The sequence below is a fragment of the Mycteria americana genome, chromosome 7, assembly GCF_035582795.1.
Source record: "Mycteria americana isolate JAX WOST 10 ecotype Jacksonville Zoo and Gardens chromosome 7, USCA_MyAme_1.0, whole genome shotgun sequence".
Lineage (NCBI taxonomy): Eukaryota > Metazoa > Chordata > Aves > Ciconiiformes > Ciconiidae > Mycteria > Mycteria americana.
Window position 1 is genome coordinate 61,607,340 of NC_134371.1, and position 20,852 is coordinate 61,628,191.

Sequence of the window (20,852 nt, forward strand, 5' to 3'; positions counted from 1 at the left end):
TGAACTTTAAAAAGTCTCTGAACCTCAGTTCATTCCACCCAATACTCATTGCTTTGCAAAGCAAGAAAAGGCTCCAACAGGGTCACCTAAGGATCATGCTAGCTCCTATAAAGTGCATATGCTTATAGACAAAATTCTGCTAGTGACTATATTGGACAAATGTGAAAAAGTTGCAAGCAGCACACGTATTTCAAGAAGAGGGACCAGAAAAACAGCTTTTCAGCATTTTGAGGAGAGGACAGAAAAGAAGAAAAAAGGAAGAGTGTGGATGATCACAAAGACAGACTCAAACTCTTCCTGAAAAGCCGTCTCCTGTTTTTGTATTCTCAGCGAGATAGACCAGTTAACATGCTACCTCAAAAAGCTGCTATATAGTGAAACTCTAGTTTGCTGAGCTATACTTTCCTTTCCAAATGTAAATAAAATTATTCCTTTATTATTACATAACTTCAGTTGCCTGTTACCCAAATGCTGAACTTGTTATGGCACAAAATATTCATTTTAATATGCCTTCTATGGCTCGAAGGTCTAGAATTGTCTTAGTCGGGGGTTAACCTGTCTGGTTTGAGCCCTAGTCTTCGGCTAACTTTCGAAAAAAATCGAAGGTTCCCAGGCCAACACGTACCACCACTATCAGCAGTTCCCAACCATATGCACATAGACACAAGAAAAGTGTACAGCTGCTCAGGGTTCATCTATCACTCTGCTGTAATACTACTACATATTACTTCTTACTGAAGTATTCAAAAGAAGACAGTATTTATCTCCTCAACATACTAAGTCTATCACACTTACTCAATGCTCTAAGCATGCCCAACTTATTTCTGTCTTTTTTTTTCTTTTAAACTTGTGATACCTTTACAACAGTGCACTCTCCTTTGCAGCAACAATAACATCCCTCACAAGAGTACAGGCTTCCAACCATCCAACCTCACCACAAAGGATCAAAGAACTGCTTCTAGATTCTCTCAAACAAGGACAATTGTTTCATGAACTCTTTACACAACCAGTGCTCCAATAAAACTTTGCACTATGGGCATGAATTTGTATTTATCCCTGTGTAAACTCCTATGTTACAAGGGTAAAAGTTTGAAAAGTATCTAAATTGCTTTCAACAACATAGGAAAGGAAAACTCTTTTCAAAAGAAAAAATCGTGACACTAATATGGGTTTCTATCTGTGTTCTTCCTCTACTCCTTCTTTTTTTAGGTCACTAGAAAGGAAAACCAAGTGGATCTGTTTCTTAGACTAGGATTAACTCCCACTGCACGGACAGTGTTTGATCATGAAAATATATATAAATAGATACAACTTTGCTTACTTGAGCAGCCTTGTTAAATCAGTGTATGAAAATTGGGCACCATTCAAACTGTAAAAGAATACTGTGCAGGCTCAAAAAAAGATTACTTTTTCCCCCCTTATTCTTTTTTATTATTTGTTTGTTTAATTGACTATCTGTACCATGACTTTGGGCCTGAAGCTTGTTCCTAATGGGGAATCCTTGGACCAAAGCAGTAAATCCTTAAAGTCAGTGATGTACTAATTTGTGCAGGCAAGGATTCCTTCCAAAAATTCAAAATCAACTTACTGTGTATATTTTACATATAAAAGCAACTTTATACACATTATTTACATTACTACTAAGGTAGGCTGGAATCCTTTAGAATGAAAAGTTCTATACTAGTATGTGAATGTTACTGTAGACTTGTAAAATTATTTTTTAAACTAAATAAGCAGTTTGCATAACATCAGACTCATAATGTTTGCCATAAATAGTTGTCATAATCTGTAAAAAGAGTTGGTCACTATAAACTGAAAATTGTGCTCAGATGTCTTCATGTAACATCAACTTTTCTCCCCAAGACTTTAACCATAATAAAAACGAACACCAATATTAAAACTCTGGGGAGAAAGTGACAACTTTAAAAGTAAGTAAACATATGTTGTATGCAAAGGATTAATTCAATTGTGGTATTTTTACATGGTGCGAGGTGGAAAGAAGAACAGAAGTGAGGATTCATTTGGTGTTCAGGTGAGAAGTTTTCCAAGCATGCAAATTACAGATCTAGTCAGATATATTGAGATGTGACAGATGTAATAAAGATAGCTGTATGTTTCTTTGTGTTCCTGGCTCAGCAGGAGAATTTGCTGTAGAAATTAAAATCTCTGGGGAGCAATTAGTGCAAATCACTAATACAGGTAACAAGTCTTGTTCTCTGGAGGAAACAGCATGTATTGGTTTGTTCTGGTTCAAGAGAGATGAAACAAAGGGAAACTGTACAGAAGAACACTTCTCTTCGGTACGTACAGACTCTGCCTGGAACAAGGGAACTGAGAAAGTAGGTGCACTTTCTGCTGGAAAACTGAGGCAACCTGGTAGGCTCAAGATGTGAGCAAAACGCCTATTACTAAGTATTTCTCTGAAACACTTGAGATACGTTGAGATGAACATGAGGAACAGAAAGGGCACTGCTGCTGCAGTTCCCCATTGAGAAAGAGGAAGGTGAAGTCCAACTGGGATGCCTTTGAGAAGAGGCCAAGCAAACCCTGAATGCTGACACCGCTGTCTTCCATTCATGTGACGGGTAACTTGCAAGAAATACTTAATATACCAATTCTCCTCTATTATAGACAGGACAGGCAAAACACAGGCTGGCATAGGGCAACAAAAACTTAGCAGGAGAATCCACTCCTCTGGTAGGCTCCTCTTCCACTCCTCTAGAATCTCATTAGTTCTCCTGAACTCCTGGAGTTGCAAATATTCAGAAACTGAAAAAGTTTTACAGGGAAACAATGTATATGTTTGCCTGTTTCTTCTTCTTTCCAGGCATCCTTTTGTGGCCACTAATGGAAACAGGGTAATGGTAAAAGTTACCAAGTCAGGGACCAAACGGACCACCACCAGGCTGAACTGGTTTAGGAACTGTGTTTTTCAAAAATAAAAATAAAATTAAAAAATACTAGTTTTACATGACTTTAACAACAGAGATCAGAACTCAGCGTTGGCTCCTTAGAACTCAATACTAGACAGCAGAGTTTATTAAGCCTATTCCATATTTGGGGGAAACAGACATAACCAGTATTTCTCCCCAAGTGGAAGAGTCAGGATGACAACCCAATGTCCTCTTTGCTACCCAGACTGACATTTCAAATGGTCACCGCTGTCTTTCGATAGCCTATTGGGCAAGTCCACACTAGCCAGTAATTTGCTACAAACAACATCAAACTTCTTTTCTATCTCAACTCTGACTATGGCAGCGTGCTTTCTGTGGCTGCAGGGAAACTACAGAAAGTCTTCAAGGTAACATGCTGCCAAAGAGTTGTGATATGGGGGGACTCGTAGCAGAAGCACTCTCACACAAGGGGTGAACTCATTTAAATGGCCAAATTACGGGTTTATTTCTTAATATGCACTTTAATTGGTCCTCTTAGCTAGAGAGACATTCGTAAGTTAAACATGAAACAAAACAAATGTAGCAAAACCAAGCTTAACAAGCACAGAATCTAAAGGTCTGGTTCCACTACTGCCTTCCAATTTGTGAAGTCACTTAAACTAACAAAATGGATATAAAGCAGTACCCTTCTAATTTGGCAACATACCGCCAAACTGCAAAGGTACATAAATGACTCCATGCACTATAAATACACCGTGTATGAAAACCTGAACTTCTTTTTTTTTTTTAAAGTTTCTGGTTTCATCCCCGCCGCGGTGTACCGATGGCTACTACCAGGGGCTCAGGGTTCTTTTGCAAACCGCTCCGCAGAAGCGCCACGCCTGAGACTTCACGCAGGAGCGCGGCGCTGCCCGGCCGGGAGCAGCCCCCTCGTGGGACCCCCCCCCACCCCAGCCAGCCCTTCCCGGTGCAGGCCCCGCGGGGCTCCGGGAGGGGGCGGGAGCCCCCCCCCTCCCCTCACGCCCCCGAGGTCTCCGTCCTCCCGCCTCACCGCGGCCCCCACCCGCCATGTGCCGCCCGGGCTCTGAGCATGTGTCGGCGCGATGCCGCCCCCTCCCCCTCTCGCCCTCCCTCCCCCACCTCAGCGGGGAGGGGGCGGCATTTGGGGCTTCCCCTGGCCCGCCCCCCCGCCTCCCTTCCCCCGCGGCCCGGCCCGGCCCGCCCTCACCTGCCAGCGCCAGGATCTGGGCCTTGTGGAGCAGCAGGCGGTCGCCCCACTCGCCGGGGCTCTCGTCGTCCTCCTCCGCCTCCTCGGGGTTGCGGTACACCGTGTAGACCTTCTGGTTGTCGAAGTCGAGCTGGGACGTGGGGCTGAAGTCCTGCACGCAGGAGACGGGCAGCGCGTAGCAGACGTTGTCCTCCAGGAACCGCACAAAGGCGTACATGGTGCGGCGGGCGGGCGGGGCGGCCGCGCCGGTCCCGCGCTCCCCGCTCTGTTATTGTTCCTCAAAATCCGCCTCTGCGCTCGGCTGAGCTCGCCTGGCCGCGCCGCCAGCCGGGCAGCCGCCAGCTCCGGGCAGACACGAGCAATCCAACGCGGAGCGACGCGAGTCGGGCTGCCGCGCGGCGGAGGGCGGGCGGGGGCCGGGGCTCGGCGCCGGCTGGCGGCGGGAGGAGCAGCCCCCCCCCCCCCCCCCCCCCCCGCCTCGGCCCGCCCGGGGCCCGTGGGGGAACACCCCTTCCGGCGGCCCCGGGCGTGTCCCGGCCCCGCCGCGGGCTCGCCTCAGCTCGCCGCCCGGCAGGCCCGGGCCTGCGCCGGCTTCCCCGGAGCGGCCTCACACCTCCGCCGCGGAGGGTGTTGGTGCGGGCGGCGAGGCGGGGCGGGCAGGTGCCTCCGTCCGAGAGGCTTTCGAGGGTATGGCCGGACGGGGTGTCAGCTCGTACGCGCCAGGCACCCGTGTCGGAGGGACGGCTCCCGCCCCTCGGCCTCGGCCGTGGCGTCGGCTGGGCCTGGCGGGCTGACAGGATCCTGGCGCAGGCGATTACCCTCAGGGCTCTGTTGCTCAAACTCGTCCCCAGTGAAGGCCCGGGAAACTCCAAGTTAAAAACTCCTTACACCTGTTCCCGAGAAATGGGCCTCCCGTGGAGGTGGCACAGCGGGCGGTCTGCTCCTAGGCCGGGGCAGTGCCAGCGAGTGCAGAGAGAAGAGGTAGGAGGGACCCGTGAGAGACTATGGCTATGTGAGGAGAGGAGACCAGATCCTTCATGGCCAGCAAACACAGAACCCCACGCTCATCTGCCAAGTATCAACAGAATCTGAACATCTGTTTGTACCTGAAGGTCTTCAGGGTAACACAGAACCAGCTGCACTCAACGGTACTGCCCAGTGGTGATTGCTGGAAGAACTCAAAGCTTCCACACCTTCCCCCAAAACAACACAGGGAGTTGAGAAATTCTGTGCAGGTGTGTAAGAACAAGGGCTAGAGACCATGCCAATTTTAGGACAAATTCCCAAGCTTTTGGAGACGCGTACATACTAAGTGTGGATGCTTTGACTTTCCTGTAAGAAACAAGAATAATGTGGCAACGTTGCTTATGGTTCACAGCAAACTCTTATCCAAGTTTCCAATGCTGAGGTCTGTTTTACCCAATCAGTCTTAGGAGCAGAACAATAATACATGGAGAATTATTTAAAGGCAAAAAAAAAAAAAATTGCAGAATGAGTAATAAACAGCAAGAGAGGGCATCACTGGTTTTGCAAAAAGCCAACACAAAACGAAACCAAAATGTACTATCTTTTCTGATTTGCATATCCCTAAGCCTTTGCAGCACTCTCTACCCATTACATTGAGTTTAACCACGCTGAACCTGTTTTTCCTAGTTATCTTTTAAAAACTTCTTAGTACATGGGAACAGACCATGTACCATGCTGGAAAACCCGAAGCAAAGTTTTAACTGAGCACTGGCACAGGTTGCCCAGAGAGCTTGTGGAGTTTCCGTCCTCGGAGATAACTCAAAAGCCATCTGGACATGGTCCTGGGCAACCTGCTCCCGGTGGCCCTGCTTGAGCAGGGGGCTGGAGAAGATGACCTCCAGAGGTCCCTTCCAACCCTACCCATTCTGTGGAAGTATCAGAAACTTACATTTATGCCCAGCAGAAGTCTGTCTGTCTGTCTCTTAAGCAACAGATGAAAACATAAGGAATGCATACAGGTGTAGTTAAGCCAATGTAAGTATTTCAGTAACAAGCTGTAAACTTCCCGTACAATAATGGCAGCTTTATTATTTTAGCAATTACAGAGTTTTGCAAATACTTCAGTTTAAGATTGGGGATTTAAATGGCAGTACTTTATGTTAACAATAAAGTATTGCCAGACTGGTATGTAATTACAGGCAAATATAAGTCTGCTACAAAGTATGGATGACAAATGTATTCTAGTAGCTAGGCTGCAAGGGAAATGAAATTCCAGCAAAGATTGTGTTGCTGATCAAACAATAACAGCTGCTGTAGCACTCCTATCTCCTCTACCTCGTGTTACAATGGAGGTAAAAGGAGCTGCAGAAAGGCATCAGGACAGACTGATAGCTGGAATTACTCTGAGGACACTGTTAAAATTACGTGAAGGATAATTTTGTCCCACTACGTTCAGTGGCTAGTGAGGGATTCGGTGCACTGACTCTTACCAGGATTGTATTTCCTCCGCAGCTGAATTCTGTTAGCAACATCTAAGACTGCTGTCGAGGGAAGGGAACACAGAAAAATGGAGAAACTGGATATAACAGGGGAAACAAAGAGAAGCTAAGGACTCAAAAATTAGGTTGACTTGAAAGGGGAAAGATCTCTTCGGTTACCAAGGAGGCATGGGTAATTTGTCCCAATGAAAGAAAACTGAAAGACTTCATGTGAAGGCAACTAGCGTCATAGTGGGTTTTTTTTGTTTGGTGGTGGTTTGTTTTGGGTTTTTTTTTGAAAAGGAACACTCTAAACTGGTATTTGCAACATTTTACATTTGAAGGTTCAGTTACAGCAAAGGCTGTAAAGATTTTTGTATCAGCTCCAAAAAAAGGTCTCAAATCCTTTAGAAAGGCTGTTTCACTGTTCTCCACTGAAGGACATTTTTGGGAACAGATTAAGGGTCAGGATGATAAATGCATGTTTACACTTGGTCCCTAGCACACACATTGAGCCAGAAGGCATTATAATACTAAAGAATTAATAATGATCCCATACATTTCTCTTCTGCCTACAAGGAACAGTGTTAATTTCTGGCTTTAAAATCTATAAATAATCTGCGCTGGTTAGCTGTGAAGCTGAGGAAAAGATGCATTTAAGCACAGAATGAAACACAAAAGTATTGTCACTCCTTTCATTTGGACCTTTCCCATTTCTACTAATGGTTAGCCAGGTGTTTTAACACTGAGGTTAGCTTGAGGTTTAAAGATGTAAGCTATTTTAAAAGTGTAGATTTTAAAACTCATTGTTAAGGGAATTGCTGGATCCTCACGCGATTTAAATCCTCTAGCAAGTCCAGCCTTTTAGAAACAATACAACCCTGCTGAGAAGTAAATTGTCATACTTTCAAAATACAAATGAAGCCTCAGCTTAAAAAGTAAAAGTGTCACTTCAAGAGTCAGGAAACCACAAAGCACAGTCCCAGCCGTTGTGGGACTCCTGAGTGGCTGTTTCCTGGAACACTACTATATTTTGCTGCTGTTACTGTTCTTGAAAAGTAAAAAAAGTGTTAAAGCAAAAGCTGATGCCTGCTGTTTTGATGTGCACTCCGTGTTTTCACTTAAAGATATAAAAAGAAAAGCTAATAGTACCAATAATAGTTACATGGGTGCTAAATCTCTTTCACAGCAAAACATTAAAATTAGGCTCATCAGTCACATTACTTCCATGTTTAATACCAAGCCCTCAAGGGACACCATACTGATTTTAAATCTACTGATGAAGAAATTCCCATTTTGTTTTACCGTTCAAGTGGAGGGGTTTCACTACTACCTGACTACTCAGCAATAACAGTACACTGGACTACTGCTAGGAATCCCTACACATTCAATATGCGGTTTAGAGAACATTATTGTTTTCTTGTGAATTTATTTATCCTCCAAGTAGTGCATTTCTTACACAATTGTTTTCAAGCTCAAAGACACCCTTGGAGGAAAGGTATATTCACAATTTTTTTAGGTAACACTGTATTTTAACAATGGCATTTTAGTCATAAAGCTTAAAGAATAACTCAAATAACAATGCACAAGAACTTTATGACTGTTCAAAGGTTTATGTATGTACATGCATACAATCTACTCACAATCTGATTAATTTTTACCAAGAATATGATCAATAGGGTGGTCAGAAGATTCCTCCATTCCATAGTATCTCATTGTTTATGTTATGATAAAGTGCAAGATAAAGTTATTTCCAGGTATAAATGAATCTTCCTCTGAACAAAGTCATATACAGCTTCTAGGTGTTTTGAGGCAGAGAGGGTGGTTGGAAGGGGGAAATCTACTAGACAAAACAGAGCAGGGCAGGCATTGCAGAGGGTTGTTCCCCTTTAGATTTTAAAATAATTTTTAATTCTCAAGACACTGTTGCCACACTCTGCTTTCAGTGTCACAATGATTATAAAATTCTATCAAAAAAAAAAAAAAAAAGAGGTCCAGTTCCTGTATGATCCTAGAAGATGGACGAGAAAATATTTGTGTCCACATATAATTTCTGAAGCACTCCAATACCAAGAGAATAGTATAGGAACCTAGATTACATAGATAAATTCTTAAGATTTAATCTTTTGAAATCTATGGTCTTAAAGCATCCTCAGAAGAGGAAGGGCATCACTGCAAAGCTATTTAGTCCCAGTTTCTGAGAGTGATCTAACCTTTCTTGGGGCTGAGGATGATACTCAATCATCTTTTACATTAAACTCTCACGTCCTAACAGAATATTCTTTCACAGAAATGAAACCTAAGGAACACTTTATGGATCCATTCGCATAGGAGACACTTATTTCCCAGCTGGTGTATTCTGTAGCATGAAAAGGTAATGATTAAGCCAAAGTGACCACTGGAGAAGGCACTTTCCTCACCGTTAATGACTGGCTGGAGAAACCAAGGGCCAAAGAAAAAGCCAGACAGTCATTAACTGCTGAAAATTCCTGACCTAAAGGTCATTATTACTATTATGAAACTGGAAAAAGTAATTATTTTCTTTGGGTTTTTATATGTATTGAAAAGATAAAATTCCAGTGTCTGTTGCTGTGGATACTGGTCTGTAAGATACTTATCTTTCCCATTCTGGCAGGCTATGCAATGGATAGATCTGGGACTGGCAACCCTTCAAGAATGTGTGCCAGACTGTATTTTCCTTTTCCAAATTACAGGTTAAACGTGCCCACAGAAAGTCAACAGGAATCAGGAGACGCTGCCAGTCGGCACTATCTTGCCTCCATGTGAGGCAGTAATTCTCCCCAGTCTCACCCAGTCCTTTGCTCAGCAGGAGCCAGAAGCGGGGTTGTCTGGGAGCTGCAAATGACACTCAAATCATCATGACTTTCAGCTCCCACCCTGCTGTATACTATTCAAAATCTTGCTAAATACCATCTTCTGTACTCAGGCAGTATGCTGTTTTCTATGCTATAAACTTCTTGCCTGAGAGGGAAGTAAGAAAGACATTTTCTATGAGCTGACTCGTGCGTGGACTCACCTTTAAAACATGTCCTGCTGGTACCACTGCCACCGTGTTACTGCTCTGAAGACAATATTGCTGGTGCAGCCCACATGATCTTTATTGCTACTACCATCCACTGATGGCTTCAGCCTGTATATTTTCACTCTATCTGGAAATTTGATGTGAGATTTTTCCTTTCTTTTTTTAAACCAGACTTTTCCCTGGCTTTTGACAGGCATTTTACTAATATGACTCTAAAAGTAGCTTTACATACAGAGATTTTGCACCACTGCAAGAATTTGATTCCTTCTGTACCTTAGATGACAAAGTGACTTTCATTTGGCAAGGACTAAAGTCTTTTTGTAACCTTTGGGTTTCAGTGTAAAATCATTACTAGACACTGCCCATGATTATGTTATGCTTTAGACAGAGCTTCTGAGTAAGATGGTACTAATGACCCTTTTTCATAATACTTCCATTTTGGTTTTCTATTTTCACATCTGTACAGCACTGTTCTGTCTTGAACCGGCATTTATATCTCATACTGACAGGGAAAACGATCCTGCAGCCCTCCTCTGCATAGACCTATTCTGCTTGAGAGATTCACACAAGTAAAATGGGATATGCACAGAATAAAAGGAGGACAACTACTACTGACTGCATGTTGTCCAGAATGGTATCGCCTCATACTCACACTTGCCCTTTCCTTCAGAAGTCTAATTTTAGCGGGAGACTGGACAGGCTTTAGAGATGGTTCTTGCTGTTTTGGAAGGTTCTTGACAATCATCAGCAGCAGGAATGGGATTGTGTAAGTGAGGGCAGAGTCAAAACTGCTTAGATATGTTTTCACGCCCCAGTGCTTTTTAATTCATACTCTTGTCATACCCTTACTAATCCCTTTCAAGGCTGGCTATATTTCAGTATAAAGTGAGTTTTTAGAAAATATTCCCAGGAATGAGTGCTCACATCTCACCACTTCAGAAGAGAAGGTAGTGTTTTCTACTTATAATGAAAGTCACAATCAGAGATGGACCAGCAACTCTTCCAAAGAACATCAACTAATGTGAGCACATAAAATCCTGTTGTGGAAGGTGGACGGGAGATAACAGAGCAGGAATAATCCTTGGAATATTTCAAAAAAGTGCCTTTCTCAGCTGTGTCTTGTTAATAATCACATTTAAATTAGAAGGACATAATTCTTCACAGTTGGCAAACTGAATGCTGAAACTGAAAAGTGCAAGTGCTCACTGATATAAAAACCTTCACTGTACTCTGTGAACCTCTGCACTCCTACAAAGGCCAGACATCTTTATCATTTATGAGTCACAAATGAAGTTGCACCTGGTCTGCACTATTAAGTGAATTTAAAACAAAAAAAAAACCCCAAAACCAACAAGCAAACGTTAGCTGGAAGGAGTTGCTGTCACCCAACTCCCAAAAATTCATAGCATGGGATAACTATGATAGACCCCAACAGGAATTCTTCTGGTTCTTCAAGGAAGAGTAACTCCTTTCATCTCACACAGCGTAGAAAATTGGCATTCATCTTTGCCCCACTTACAAGGAAGGTGTTCCCTCAAAATAGGCACAGGAAACTGATAACCCAAGAGGTGTTTGAAACCTCAAGGGGCTTCATGCTTTGCTGGTATTTTCCACAAAAGCCTGAGCAACATCTATTGTGCAATCATATTTAACATTCAGGGGAATCAGGATCTTTTTTAAAGTGTGATCAGAAAGGAAGGCCCTTCATAGGCTGTCACAGTATTCCTCATAACAAAGAAAGCTTTGTTTCATAAAGAAGTATCTTGTACTAGAATACCCTAGGGAAACTATAGTTTTGTTTTTTTTAAACAAAGACGAGAATTTTCAAGTTTGAGGTTCCCTTTAAGTACTCTTCTAACATGAATATGTTTAAGGATGCTCTATCAAGTTCATGCATGAAGTGTCATCCAGCTGTTAGTATATTTCTATGCAAATACAGCTGTGAAAGCTAATAACTGAAATCTGCATTTTTTTCACATTTCCAGCTTATTATACAGCTTCTCATTCTTTCCTGTTTTGTAACTCACATTAGCCTCTCGTATCAATAAAACAAAGCTCAGGTTATATTGCCTCCTGCTTAAATTCTCTACAAACATCAAAGCTGGACATTTGAATAAGCAATTTAATGTATACATTTTTATTCAGTTCAATATACTGATATTCTCCTGGTAGGAATAAGAATTCTGCAGGATGACTGCAGAGAAACACACCATTCAGAATATGAATTGGAATATTCTCACAGCGCTTTTCAGTGAGGATGGTGTGATATTAAGATTAGATCCTGCATATAATCAAATTTTGATGCTTGTACACACAGTCTGGTATTTCTTTTCCTTTATAAGGTTTGTATGCAAAAACACAGCAATGCAATATTTTGAACATACACCGTCTGCAGATACTATACAGTCCAAACTGATGAAAAAATAATGTCAATGAAAATAAGAAACTGTCTGGGGCACTGCAGCGTACAGACTTTGCTAAATTCATCATAACTAGTTTTACTATTCTGAGGACAGAAAATATTGCAAAGCCAGTCTTTCCACAACAGCTAGAGGAAACAGGGCTTGTGTCCATCCCTAAATTCAATCTTGGTATATATATTGACTCTTTGGGAGCTGTAAATATTTCCATAATCTTTCAGATTCTCTGGTATGATACACACAGAATTTCTTCTGAATGGCCCATATTTTCCAAATTTGTTCCCTTTTTATTTACCAGTACATATAAGAGATCATAAAATAGAAAAGATAAGATACGTGAGGAGACAAGAGGGATTATATTACAAGCAAAAGGTGGCACTACTGGGAATATATCACAGTATTTAGTGAACATAAATAAGCATACCTACAGGTTTTATCCAAAAACACGAGAGAAAAGACCACAGAGCACAGGAAGTCTGAATTTTTTTCAAGGGGTAAAACAGAAGCAGCACAGTGCAGTAGCTCAAGATACTGCTTTAAATAGTTAACTGGTTGGGAAGTAAGCTAATAATGGTTTAGATAAATTTCACCGATGAAAAGTGATGAACTGACATATTTCTTAACAAGTAAGGACAGTTCAGTAAACACCATTATCTGCCTTGCCTCTGACCTGGAGGGACTATCTCTACAATGAAAGGCATAGTCAGTCTCCAAGGGCAAGGCAGTCTTTAATCCCATAGTGTGATTACTAACAAGGGCACCAATTATAATTTAACAAAAAGGGGAGAGAGCAATTTCATTATACTGAGGTTTATATATATACCTTTGTGATCAGCTACTTCCCACAGAGGCATTTCACTCATTTTACGCACTATGCGTGACGCAAATATTTTGATTTTCTGTGGTCTCTCCAAAACTCACTGAAATTGCTCCTGACCACTATCACAGTATTTTTTTTAAAAAAAAAAATCTGTTAATCAAAAAGAACAAGGACAGTAGCCACTCCTGCTTACACCTCACATTGTGAAATGGACTCAAAGTGAGGCTGGACCTAGAAAGGACTCTGGTGGACCTCAGATACCTACATGCAGCTTTACAATCCAAGAAATCCCACAGAGTTATTGCTTACCCTGCAGGGCTGTCTCAGAACAAGATCTCAAATACCATCTGTGCACAGTGTGGAAGCTGCCAAAATCCCATCCACAGAAGCTGTGGTGCACAGAGCATTGTAACGCCCATCCTCCTCTGGAGCAAAGACTGAAAGAGGGTACCTCCATCTTCTTACTTTAACAGCCTGAAATTCTCACCTGCAGGTAGGTATATGTAAACCTCCTTTCAAAACACAGGCCAAGAGAGACTTCTTTCAAAATTGGCCAGCAAGGCCAGAAGGACACCACAGTGATGTCTCCCATCTTTAATCCATTACCTCCTCACTGGGGCCCTTGCCTGGCAAGTGAGATGCCTGGCTTCAGTTCCTCCATCTGGCTGAAAGCCTTCAGACCCCCACTCTGCATCTCCAGTTGTAAAAATCCTTTTCTTCATGTAGACACACATAATTTCCCCCAAGTCAAAACCCCCAGGAAAGGAATGCATGTATCTCCCAGTCTCAGGCTCAATGTATTATACTCCAGTTGACTTCTTACTGATCTCTTGCAGGTGACCAAGCTACTGGAGGATAACGTATTTCTTCCACTGAGGGCAAACTACTCCGAATTAACTCGTGTTTACCAGTTGTAAGAGCACATACCTGGGCAGTTACTGTAAATCAGCTGATTTGCAGGAAACTTGTTACTCCTTAGTAATTTATTTAGGGGTCTGTATTCTAGAGAGAAAAGTGTTGCTGAAGTGGGAAGTAAGAAATGTAAGTAACAATTAGGCTTACTCTTAAATGCCTCCAACGGCTCCAAGGTTATGTTTCCTCTGACAAAGTATTCTCAGTGAGCATACTTGCTGCTCTTACAGTGCATTCCATGTTTTGGCTTGTTTGGGGTTTTGGTTTTGTACACCTTCAGATTTTAGGACAATTGGAAGCGAAAAAAAATGCTTGCATATGAATGCCTCATTTTAACTGTTTTATGTTTTGGGTTTTTTTTTAATTGTGGTCCTTGCTGAAATAGCAAGATCAATATAAACTCCATGCTTAGGACAGCTAAGAAGAGTATTAGAATGTCCTCTGTCTTAACAATTCCTCTAAAATGGCATCTGTTTCTTTGGGATGCTATTTAATAAACATCAGTAATCAATATTGCTGAGTGGTTTCTTTACTTGGAAAGTAACATGGGTTTCTGTACCTAACTTTCATCTTTTAAGTTTAGAAGTTTTGGTCCTAGTGATAGAATTTATCAACTTATATCTAGGCAATTAAAACAGATTCTATAGTTTAACCTTTGGATGATGTATAAATACACATAGACACTCCTACAAGGCAATTTGTCTGCCAATCTGGAAAATGCTAACGTTATAGTCAATAAGTCAACAGTCTGCAATGTTAAATTATGAAATCAGAAAGAAGTCTATTTCACATTCAACGTGGATATAAAGATCATAAGAATTTCCAATGTTCTGTGTGGGACAGTGAATTTCAAAGATGACTGTATTCTGCCCCAATAATCACGATCTGCACAGCATGGTCAGGTATTGTTGGAGAGATTAAAAACACAAAAACAGAGCAGAACAGCTCAGCATCAGATAATCACAAGCAATTCTATGTCAGCAACAGACAGCTGGAGACATATGCCAGCAATATTGCAAAAGTGGTAAAATGGAGATTTCGTGACAGCAAGGACGTGGGATTCATACATTAAGCTAAAACTCAACCAAACCATTGAAATTGTTGTTCACGAGTAACAGCTCTGTGTCACAGTGTTCAGAAAGTCTACCATTTGGCACAAAAATATTTAAAGCAAAAATTAAGCAGAAGAAAGTATTTTTTTCTCTCTTTAATATTTTGCATGTTGAACCTCTGTATGCTTTCAGTGTGATTGATTGTCTTGGACAAAGAGATCAGAATAATTTTTCCAAATCAGCTGGAAGAGCTGTCCAGTTATGTACCAAACTCACGTTTTGTGAAAATTTTGTGTGAAAAAGAAGTTTGATGGAATTCTACCTAAGAATATTTGTTTAATATTTTTTTGCTTCAAAATACAGTTTAAAAGAAAATGAACAACGCTGTTTCATTTCAATTGACATAGCTTGAGTCATTCTGTTATTCCCTTCCCCTTGAGTTTCAAGTGTCCATCAACTATTATACTTCTCTGGATACTCATTCCCATCTATCCTTGCTTTTCTCTTTTACTTTTTTAATTTAAACATCTACTTCTAAAAAGCAAGTCAGTCCAAAAAAAAAGGCTGAAAAAATCCTTTTATATTTGTTGTTGTGAGTCAGAAGAGAGAACAGGGAAAAATACTTAGACTTGTGAAGCAAAAAATAATCTACTTTTCCACTGCTTTCTCTCAGAGCCTCCCTTATAGTCACCCTCAAAACCTTTTCTTCCTTTTTTTGTAGTTGACCATGTAAAATCAGGATAAAATAATTCAAGGATCTGAACCTGAAAAAAACCAAGTTTCCTATTTTCACAAACATTTCTCAGAAAACCCTTTGTATGTTGGGTTTCCTATAAAAATGAAAAATAGCTTGAAAATATTCACGAGAAGGTAAGAAGTCTTCTGATGAGTTCACATCCCCTGCATATGAACAACAGTTTCAAAGCGATGTTTTATAGAGGTGGTTAGGCCCGAACATTTTCTGATTTTATTGCTGAGGCTCTGCCTTTGTATCTCAAGCATTTTGTCCAGGGATCTTTCCATGATAAGATTCCTGAAGCTGCGACTCTCAGGAAGGGTAACGGAGACAAGCGACTTGTGAAGACACTAAGGCCCCAGCCCCTGAGGTCTTTGTATTTTAGGACTAGGAGCTTGATGCAGATTGAAGAACAATGTAATGCTTGAGGCGCTGATGAAAGATTTTGAAAAACCAATGCAATAAGAGGCGTCAGCAGGGAACGGCAGATTGATTGCAACAACAAATGCCAAAAAGTTCTGAAAAGAACAAAAATGTAGTGCTGAGTAAAAGAAATATAGAAGAAAAGAGGCAAAGGATACCAAGAGCTTGCAGGCCTCCGGCAACTTGCCTGCATATCGATGTGTATCTGGGGCAATTAATCAACTGGTTTTTTACATTGATGCATAAACTTTGATGATGTTATCCAGCCTAGTTCAGTAGGTGGAGTTGACAGGATCTACCCTAAACTTCAATGTACTAAAACTTGAGCAGCTCATTGAAGCTCATCTTTTGGGTCAATAGAGAGCCAGCACCTCCAGAGGAGAGGTCGCCCATCGATTTAGGGATAGGAAGAACCGCTCTGTCCTCAACTGTTTATTGGTTCCTCAACATGTAGCATAGGCAGGACACCTAGTATTGGTGTGCCTGAAGCAAGCTAGGATGAACGTTAACCTGCGCATTCTCCTTCCCCCCCAAAATAATATGTCAATTAATATGGTAGCTTTCTTAAACAGACAAGCACACAAACTCTAGTTTTGGGATGTGGTGAACCACAAACCTATCTGAACGGAGGCACAAAGCTAGCGCATGTAGCCCTGAGAGGCTCACAGTCATACAGAGATGATATTCTAGCAGCACAGAGCCCATGCACCACCCGTCTGTTGTCACAGAGGGATGTGGCTGAGACAATGCTACATCTGATGATGAAAGTCTGTTTTAACTTGTGTTTGGGGTCGCTGCCATGCAAAATACATTACAGCGGCCTCCATGCTTCTCTCATGTCCAGCTGGAAGCCAGCCCATCAGAGCGGCACTACTGGAGAAACACTGAAGCCACCTTGCAGCCTCACCTTACCCAGGCCAGAACGCTGAGTGCTGCAAAAAACGTGAATCGGGAGTAAAACAGAGCATTGAATACATTAATCAAAATGATCACTGTTGCAAGATCTGCTAAGAACAAAGAAAACAAATCCAAGGAAAGTTAACACTAGAAACCATTTGCAAGGCTCCGTGAGTCAGCTAATGAAATAACTGTCAATTGTAGACACGAACCTTTTGTGCTTTCACACAATTTAAATATAAAGTAATTTGCATTCAGGAATCCAAGTCTCCCTGAAAAAAGATTAACAATAGGATTCACTTTCTTTCCACAACCTTTTTTCTCCCTCCCTTCCCCCCAGGGGTGGCTCTGATAAGGTCACCTTATTAATGCAGATATCTGTTTTTCAGAAAGCAGCCAGGAGTTTAACTGTTTCACTGTGAAATGATCTATGAGATGAGAACAGTCCATTTTTTATCCTTGATTGATCATTTCAGCATGTATAACAGCAAATCCTAAGGGACACCACTCAAATCTCTGCTTCAGAATGACCTAGAGACTCAACGCTAAAAAGTGTTGCGCTCCACTACACAATCCTTCATCGTTTTTTCATAACTTAGCATTTTCCACAGAACATAATAAAGTTGTCTTGCATCATTACAGTTCTCTATAGGAAAAGCATGTTATAAATAAGCAAAAAGTTTTAACAGCTGAGAGTTGGGTGCCACTACAGCCAGCAGAGGAACTGAAGCATCAAGCGGTTAATACCTTTTCTCCAGACACAAAGGCAGGAGTAGGTCTGTGATCTCAATTCAGGTGTCACGGCTTCTCATTTCCTTCCCTGGCCACCAGACACCTGTTTCCCTGCTCTTAATAGCCTCTGATGGGAACTGCCTAGTGCCAAAATCAGAGGCTCTGGCTCCTATATGATGAGTTGAAAATAAAGCAATTCTCTCTCTTTTTTTTTTTTTTTTTTTAGTTATTTATGGTGTATAAACTTTATCTCGACTCCATTGTCAGGTTATTCTTCTCTATTCTATGCACTTTCAGGCAACTAATCTTCATTTTGCTTTTTTTGGTGACTTTTTGCTGACATGTACAGAGTCCTTTAAATCATTACGAATATAAATAGCAACGGCTGGATTACAAAGGATTCTGGAACACTTGCGATAGTAAATTAGCAGGCAGGCAAACCTACGGCTGCCAGCAGCTGATGTAATATTTTATAGTATTGTTTTCTAAATTGCGTAAGGGAGAATTATTGTCCTTTGAGCTTCGTTCTCTGTTTCTTTCAATCTGTCAAGCAGTTCAACAATTTGATGCTCACACAAAGTTCACAGAGAAATACTTGGTGGAATTTACAGGCAAAGGTTCTCTATGCTTATAAATCCCAAATATAATATACACAGACTGGGCGAGATACAAGTCTGAGACATAACCAAGAGTTAGAATTTGGGAAAGAAACCACGGGGACATCTCTCTATTGTCAAGTGTGTTTCTAAACAGATGGACATTATATCCACAGAAAGAGCTACCACATCAAGAAACATTTGATGCAACTTTCCCTCTTTTTTTCTTCCTATCCGTTCTTCATAAATACTAAACTCAAACAGACTGTTGTATCATGATAGTGCAACCTATAAATTCCTGTAATCAACTGATGAAGCAACATTAATTACAGAGACTTTGTGTGGGCCACATGCATGTTTACATCCCTTTATAAAATGCTGACACATTCCCTATCTAAAAGGGATTACAATCATAGAGGATGATTCTGCAAATGCCTGCTATTGAATGTAGCATTTGCTATCATGAGTAAGCCCACTGAAGCTACCAGCAACTCACATGGCTGGGACAAAAAGCTCTGATTCACATATATGACTAACAAAGATATTGAGGCCACAACATTTTCTATTTGACTATGCTTTTGCAGGCTGAGATTTAGAGGGTTGATGCTTTCAGGCTTGAGACACAGCCTAGGACGACAGGCTGGCTGTGAGACGACACAGGTCGTGCAAGAAGCGCAGGAACAGGTAGTGGTTCCCCTCAGAAATAAGCTTAAAGAAGGAAAACAAAATTTGGAAAGCTGTATCAGGAAGGCATCGGGTAGTTACGTTATGATGATGATGATGGTGGTGCAGTTGAGATGGGAGGAGTATGGAGAGTAGAAGGGGCACAGGAGATAATTGCAGAGGTGTACCAAAGACAAGATTTGGATTACGTGGGACTTAGACAGCAGGGACAGAAGGCTCAGTGCTAGTACAGAAAAGACGGGAAAGCAATGAAAGGATTCAAAGAGCAGGAGGTTTAGTTGTGAGCAGCAGGAGAAGTGATTCTTAGCCAATCTGTTACACTTCAGTAGTAGCTGTTGGTTCCAAGCCAGGATACAGAAGACAATGTCCATGAAAAAGTCTCATAAAACTCCCCGATTAGAGAAAAGACAGTCTGCTAGACTGGTTTCTGATCTGTGTGCCTGTTTTGGCAAGTGAGTAGGTAGTGTAAGTCATGCAATGAAGCAACCTTAGAAATACCATATTTAAGTAGCTCATGTAGTGAGCACCCTGAGATGAAATGCCCTTGAAATGAAGGGAATATGCTGTTTCCTGGTACAACGTGCAACTGCCTTTCACTTGTCTCATTTTTAGAGATTGATTTTAGTCTTTGGGAGCGATGAGTGGCACATGTTGTAGGTATTTTGCCCAAGGTGTGCTATTTCATTAATTGAATGTTACTTAACAAAATCTCATAGTTTCAGAAGGCACACTGTAATAAATTATTTGCAGGTTATCACTGATGGATACATAAAATCCACTGAAAGCATCAACTGTCATTCAGCAATACCATGGCCTGAATATTTATTACCTTTTATTTACATTATGTCTGTTCTATTTCATGGACAGGTAAGAATTCTAAGACGCATTAAAAAATCATTTCCAATTATAAACATCCACAATGTTAAAAGCAATCTCTTTTCATCCCCACCCAAAACAAAGCAATTCTCTCTCCACCTATGCCCTTGTGTTAGTAAAGACCTGACTTGAGGGAGAGTTCTTGCTACAGTCTCTGAGTGTTACCTGACTCATATTCTTCCATATGCAATAAAAATCTCCATAAAGAGTCACCAATATCATGCAACAATCCGGGGACAGAATAAAGCAAGAAAACAAGATTTTTGTAACAACGATTAGCTTTAGTCTAGAGCATTATAAGGTCAAATTTCTGGTTGCTAGTCTGGGTGGCTATTTTTACAGCGCAGTGTAACTGAGAAAGGGGCTGCTGACTATTCTAAGGTCTGTGTTAAGGCTCTTGGTATGCCCACTGTGAACAAGAGCCTTCCCAACAGCACGACACCACATTGAGCTGCCTTTACTTTATTTTTCCAGCATAAATTACTGCCTGTTGAACATTAAAGATATACTTTCAATAACAGGCTATGTAAATAATAGCTACATTATTCTAAAAACCTTATATTTCCCCCCCATTTTTTTTTTTAAATGCTGTTAGTACATTACTGAGAGATACAGGTCTTTAGGGTTACAGAATCCTTGCACAGCAACTTTTAGATGAAATAGCAAACAGAAGTATGGCTAGCAAAGCTGTAAAAACAAAGAAGAGAGAAAAATATTTTTAAATTACTCCTGCGAAATACAGCTTGAAGTCGCAAAGATGTCCCTGTTAAGAGAAGAAACATACACTCGTGTTCAAAGATTTTTTTAAAGAATAAACTAAATGAAAAAGGAAGGGATTAAATGAGATCTTAAGTTGGTTCAAGATAGTTGCAACAATGCAGGCTGAAGGGTTTTCACTGTTCACTTCTTTGCAGCAACACGAACTTGCATAAACATGGGGACGATGGGTACAAACCCAGGAACGGCAATAAGTCAAAATACAACTAGGCAACACATGTGGAGTGCTCACAGCAAGCTTGTATCATGAAATATAAAGCACTACTGCAGACACAAGGGACGGGGAATGGTTGCACTTCTTGTAATAAAATACATAAT

At 41.3% G+C, this 20,852-nt stretch overlaps 2 protein-coding genes across 4 annotated transcripts in view; both read right to left on the minus strand.

Annotated features, from left to right (window-relative positions):
- The window catches only part of BEND5 (BEN domain containing 5), a 32,045-nt gene extending 27,445 nt beyond the window's left edge, over nucleotides 1–4,600 (minus strand). Inside the window, exon 1 of one of the 3 annotated variants that reach the window (XM_075508729.1) lies at nucleotides 4,123–4,600. In XM_075508729.1, the coding sequence (XP_075364844.1) occupies nucleotides 4,123–4,339 (217 nt within the window). In that variant the 5' untranslated portion in view covers nucleotides 4,340–4,600. The remainder of the gene's footprint in view (nucleotides 1–4,122) is intronic. The other 2 variants (XM_075508728.1, XM_075508730.1) reach the window with 2 other exon arrangements.
- The window catches only part of AGBL4 (AGBL carboxypeptidase 4), a 981,249-nt gene that overhangs the window by 390,410 nt on the left and 569,987 nt on the right, over nucleotides 1–20,852 (minus strand). The gene's annotated exons all lie outside the window — the stretch shown is intronic.